Genomic DNA, 5,764 nt, shown 5'->3' with positions numbered 1-5,764 from the left:
AAAAAAAAAAAAAAAAAAAAAAAAAAAACAACAAAAACCCCCAGAAGCCAAAACAACATGGCTTCCAGTCCTGGTTTAATAACTAACGAGTCCTTTTTTTGGATCAGGGATTGAACTCAGGACCTTGCGCTTCTGAGGCAGGCAGTGAGTGAGTGGAACCACTGAACTAAATCCCTGGCCCTTCAAATTTCTGCCTTCACAAATTGAGGCTATGGGATCATTATTCCTATACTGAGAGTCATCATTTAGCTTTCAATTAGTTCTTATTACTCTCAGCTCATGTGTAGTAAATAAAACAGTTTCTTACGTTGGGATGGGCAGAACATTACAAAATATATTATCCTGTGAGGTTATGGCAGGGCTTATGAGTGCCTATTTTACTGCAAATAGAGGCTCTGAGGCCTCAAGTGGCTTTCCTCAAAGCACAAGGATCTCAACCCACTCAAACCTCATTCCAGGTCTTCCTATACTCCTTGCCAATTTCATTTTCAGAGATAAATTTCTCTTCTACTTCCTTAGGGCACTTAGAAGCCAGTCATAGGACTAACTCATTTCCATTCGTGCCAAATTACCGTGTGTCGGCCACGTTCCCTCATGTTGGTCTGGTTTTGGAACTGCAAACAGTAAAACAATAATGGTTCCTTCTGAAGTGTAGGTATTGACACAATGATACGAATGAAAAGGGGCCCAGGGGCTGGGGAAAATGGGGAGTGACTGCTAATGGGAATGGATTCTCTTCTTTGGGGGTTATAAAGTGTTTTCAAACAGATTGTGGTGATGGCCGCACAGAGTAAGGACGTTTTTTCTAAGTAGGAAAATCTGCGCAATCTAAAATCTCAAAAACTCCAAAACCCGGACTACTTTGGGTTTCAGGCGTTTTGGATAAGGCATATTTGTACTGTACCATGTAGGCTGCCTACATGCCTACATGCTAGAATTTGGGACCTGCTTGGTATAAAATATGGTAGCTAAGAAAGACCAAAAGAAGATCTTCTATTCCCATCTTCTACTTATCCGTGAGATTTTGATTATGGTCCTTCATCATCTACTCTAGTAAGGATTCTGTACCCCCCCTTTTGGTATGGGGGATCAAACTTGGAACCTTGTGGTTGCAAGGCAGGCCGAAGACCCTCTGAGCTAAATCTCTGGCCCTCTGGTAAGGATTCTGAATTGCTTGGCTTCCTCAAAATAATGCTTCATCTTTTGTTTTTGCAAAGAGTAACCTGCTATTGGGTGACTCTATTGCCATTTTTATAACCTTGGGTTTTTAATTGGAGTTCTAGTTTCTATAGGTTTAAAAAAGAAACATGAGCCGGGCATGGTGGCGCACACCTGTAACCCCAGCCAGCAGGCAGGAGGCAGAGGCAGGAGGATCACTGAGTTCCAGACCAGCCTGGGCTACATAGTGAGTTCCAGGTCAGTCTCAACTACACAGTGAGACCCTGTCTCAAAAAACAAACAAGAGCTTATCTTTCCTCTAATGCTTCTGATAGTATCAAGCCAACATATTTGGAGGCTGAGGTGTTTTAACATCCAAAGACTTCAACCAATCTCTGCAGGAGTAGAGACTTTCAAAGTTGATTCTCTCATGTATTCTTTTATGGATACAATGGTTGGCCTGTTTCTGGGCATTTTTGGAACTAGGGGAAGTTTAAGTACTGCAGAGGCGGCCATTTTTCCTACTGTGTCTTTCATAAGCATGTACCTATAGCTTGCATGTACCCAAGGGCATTATAGGCATTCTTAACATCTAGTTTGATTCAAGACTCTTTCCTATTACAGAATCATTTACGAAACTAACATTTCCTCCTAGCTGTTATACACAGTGCTCTTACAGAAGCCCTGGACATCTTCTTTGAAAGTAAACAGAGCGGACCAAGTGTCCCTCGTCATGGCTCACCTTCTGCATGATGCCCTTTTCATAATAGTAGCGCAGAGAACGGCTCAGCTTGTCATAGTTCATGGCTGGCCGGTTCTTCTGGATGCCCCAACGCCGAGCAACCTGAAGGACAAGGAAAATAAGACGCAATGGAAACATATTCCCTGGGCCTGTAGTTTCCTCCCGGTCCCAGGAGTGCCAGCTCTGTAACCTGCTTGCCTTGGCAATGATCCATTTGTCTGACCTGGAAGGGAAAGCATTTAATCCCCTTAAGAGCAGACACAGAACAAAGGTGATGACTTAGTTACAACTGCTAGGAGGTGAGACTTAGAGGTAGAAGAATCCTAGCACTTTAAGATTGCAGAGGGCTTGGCTAACATCCCAGAGGATGCAGGCTCTCTGTTTCTCCACATATGAATTATTGACCAATACTCCCAGACCATTAACATGTTGCCATTAAGTGCTATGGTTTCTGTAGCAGTCAATAAGGAATAATTAGAATGGTCATTCCTGAAACATTAGAAACACACTAGTGAGTTGCTAATGGGCCAGCAGAGCAAAAGTTCAATTCTAATAAGATTGGAGAGGGGCTGCGTGATGTTTACTTTATTGCAACTCATGGACCGAGGGGGAATCGGACCATTTCGGCCTGCCACCATCCAATCCGCTGCTCCCAGCAGACTTGCAGAATGGACATTAAGGCATCCAGGGCCATTATCCACTTAATGAAAAATTAACAGGGCCTCCCGAACAGTTCTGAAGTACATTATACCCAGCCCTGTCCACCCGAGGGGCAGTGATGGGGAGACAAAACTGGAGCTTTGGGCAAAGAAACCTTAGAACCGGAAAAATTCCTAGTGGAGTCTACCCGGCTCCCAGGGCAGCAGCAAGTTCTGTTCTCAGTATCCCCATTTCCAAAACCCTCCTCGTGAGGATGAGCATCAAGGGGGAGCACAACCCCGAAGCAGGAGTTTTCTCAGAGCTCTTTTAAATGTATGGAAAGCAGGAGTCTAGCTTTTAACATTTTCGGACAGCTTTGGGAATTAAGAAAAAACAGCAGGATTCTCTCGGGATCTTTAAAAGCCAAATGTTGGATGTGCAGCAGGAACGCAGAGTGCAAACAGCACTGCACACAAAGGTTCTGGGCCAAATGAAAGCAGCACCTCTTCAATTCGGGATCCTAAAGTGACCTTTGATAAGTACCAGGACCGACCTATCAAGGAAGAATGATGCACCTGTCCTAACTATGCTAGAAAAACTCAACAGCCAGGATTCTACGCCACTGTGAAGAAGAGGCCCCGTGAAAGTCCTTTCCACTCCTTCCTGTGCTTCACGCCCTTCTGGCGTACAGCTGCCGAGGCTCTTCTTCCCTCCGTATCTCACCCACCCAAGTCCACCTCCAAATCAGCCAGTACGGCAGAAGTCACCAAAAATGACCTCGTAGTTCCAGAGGATAAACATCTTCGACCAAGGTGAAAGAGGGGTGGAAGGGAAACCTGTGACATCACTGAAAGTCACCTGCCCTGACGCTCTGTAACCCCTCCTCTCTAACTGCTGTCTACAGCTGGTGCTGAGAGGGAATTTCAGAGACCTCGCCTCGCCACTTCCCTCTGTTTTGGTGGTGGGCAACAATTCAGAATATTCTTCAACTTCAGGGCTGACTTCTTTGCTGTCACTTGCACAGGCAACAGCTCACTGGAGAGAGGTTCCTTTCTGTAGGATGTGCAGATTTCGCAGCAGCTCTGGTAGCCACAGTTACTGACTCATCCTCCTGGGGCAGAGCCCTGTGATTCAGTAGCCCTCACCACGATGATTCTATAGCAATGCACGTGGCATAGCTCCAGAGCAGCTGGAGATGGGGGCTGTCCCCCTTCTGCCGCACAGGGAGCAAGCAGACGCTACCCACCAGCTCGGTCTCTTTCACGCCTCCCATTAGTCACTTAGGGAGTGCACATCTGAGGAATGAGGCTGAAAGAGTTAAAAACAAAACCCACCCAGCTCCTCCTCCTCCCCTTTCAGGAGACAGCAGGCGCAGTCCAGGGAGAGCGCGGTTCGGTTCGGTTCTTCCTGGCAGCCATCCTTTAAAACCTCCCATGGCTTCACTTATCTACCACATGTTCAACAAACAACCCTACCCCCCAAAATATTCATTAATGCAGATTCACAGTTAAAATGGCTCCAGATTAAAGCCGAGTCAGTCATAATTGAGAGGGTGCTAAGCTGGATGACTATCAAAAGACATTTGATTAGGGGGCCTGCCAAAACGCAGTTCTAAAACCACAATTTCCATGCACAGTGTAATGGATATTATGGATAATTACCCAGAGTGCACTACTCAGCCACACAGCTGCCTACAATTATGTCCCCGACAGCTTCCTCCTCCGCTTCACCCTTCAAGCTCCCCCATGACGACTTCTTACAGCTTTTCTCGGGAGTTGGTATCTTCCCGACATTAAAAAGGACAGGGCCCTCGCGGTTCCACGAGGAGCAGAGGGGGAAACTCGGCCAAAGTGCACACTGGGAGCCCAGTTGGTCCGGGGTGAGAACAGAGCATCTGCCGCTCACAGTGGTCAGAGGCTTCAAGGTGAAGTGGAAAGAATAATTCCTGAAGAAACACAGCTGCACAGTCCACAGAGGAGGCTCAAGGCCACCACAGGCTACTCACACATGTGACTCAGGGGCTTGGCATTTATGAGCATTCTGGATTAATATTAGTTTCTTTATTAAGAAAGCCGGGGCCCTCTACCATCTGTTCATCATTTTCTTTACCACTGGTAGGAGAGTAGAAGATTCAATAACAGCTTCACAAAGGGTCATAACCAGGTTTACCTGCAGCTGGACAGCCTGTGCTCAGGCCTCAGGCAGTGGCAATAAAGTAATAAAAGCTCCTGTTTGTGAAACAAGATAAATCAATAAGGGCTGCCCACGCAACACACTGGTCTGAAAGCCTCGGTGAGTCAGGTCGAGAGTCAAGGTGACGTGCTTTCGTCCGGCCTCGCAGGAGCTAGGCCAGGAAAGCAGAAGGGAGGAACAGGCCCATGTGGGGAGGTGGTCTCCAGGAGGGCAGGAACCTGGAAATGTGGTCATCTCCACGTGACTGAGCCAGGAAGAGCTCTTCAGGAAAACACAGCAGTCCCACCTCTGGCTTTGCAGGTAGACAGAACCTATCTGCAAGCTGTTTACAGTATTAGATGTTGACAGACATCCACTGTCAAGAACGAATCCAGTGAAAAACACCCATCTTTTATAACTGGCGTTAAGCAAGCCTGCCTTATTCTCTCCTAACTGATTAAGTCTCCAAGTCCACGCTCTCTTTTCCTTTTCCCATTTCAACTTTTAGACCATCGCCTTCTTCCAAACCATGGGCCTGGCTGTTACCTCCCTGGCAAAGCCAAATCATCTCATCGTGGGCTCAAGCGAGCCCTGCAGTTGGGTGAACATCTGAAACTGCAGTCCTCACTCAAATGCTTTCAAAGAATGCTGTTTCCGTTTCAATTTTACCCAACCCAAAGATACCTTTTGCTCTGCTGATTTAACACGCACACCTAAGTGCACACGACTGAGAGCAATGCAGCAGTTTGGGAGCACTTATTTCTTTTCCATGTGTAATTTATTTAGATTCTAAATCAAATCAAAATTAAAATCACTTCCTCTTTGGAATAGGTTACATTGAGAGCCTGATTTAATTTATTTTGTTGCACGGTGTTCAGTGAGACTCAGGCAGGGGTTCTCTGCTGTGCCTTCTCCACTGAAGAGAGGGCATGGGTTCTGTCTCAGCCTCTCTGTCAACAGTTCTGGGCTAAAAAGACAGTAAAACAAGCGCTTGTTTCTAGTAACAAAAGACTACAATGAAGCTATATAACACACTTAAAAAAAAAAAAAAAA

At 46.2% G+C, this 5,764-nt stretch overlaps 1 protein-coding gene across 2 annotated transcripts in view; it reads right to left on the bottom strand.

The window, feature by feature from the left end:
• The window catches only part of Etv5 (ETS variant transcription factor 5), a 55,700-nt gene that overhangs the window by 3,798 nt on the left and 46,138 nt on the right, over positions 1 to 5,764 (bottom strand). For both annotated transcript variants that reach the window (XM_033762587.1, XM_010624208.3), the window contains exon 12: positions 1,901 to 2,002. In XM_033762587.1, coding sequence (XP_033618478.1) covers positions 1,901 to 2,002 — 102 coding nt within the window. The remainder of the gene's footprint in view (positions 1 to 1,900; positions 2,003 to 5,764) is intronic.

Source organism: Fukomys damarensis, unplaced genomic scaffold, assembly GCF_012274545.1.
Source record: "Fukomys damarensis isolate Sample0158 unplaced genomic scaffold, DMR_v1.0_HiC HiC_scaffold_12, whole genome shotgun sequence".
In the NCBI taxonomy this organism is placed as follows: domain Eukaryota; kingdom Metazoa; phylum Chordata; class Mammalia; order Rodentia; family Bathyergidae; genus Fukomys; species Fukomys damarensis.
The sequence above is the reverse complement of the archived record's forward strand: the minus strand, read 5'-3'. Positions and strand labels throughout refer to the sequence as shown.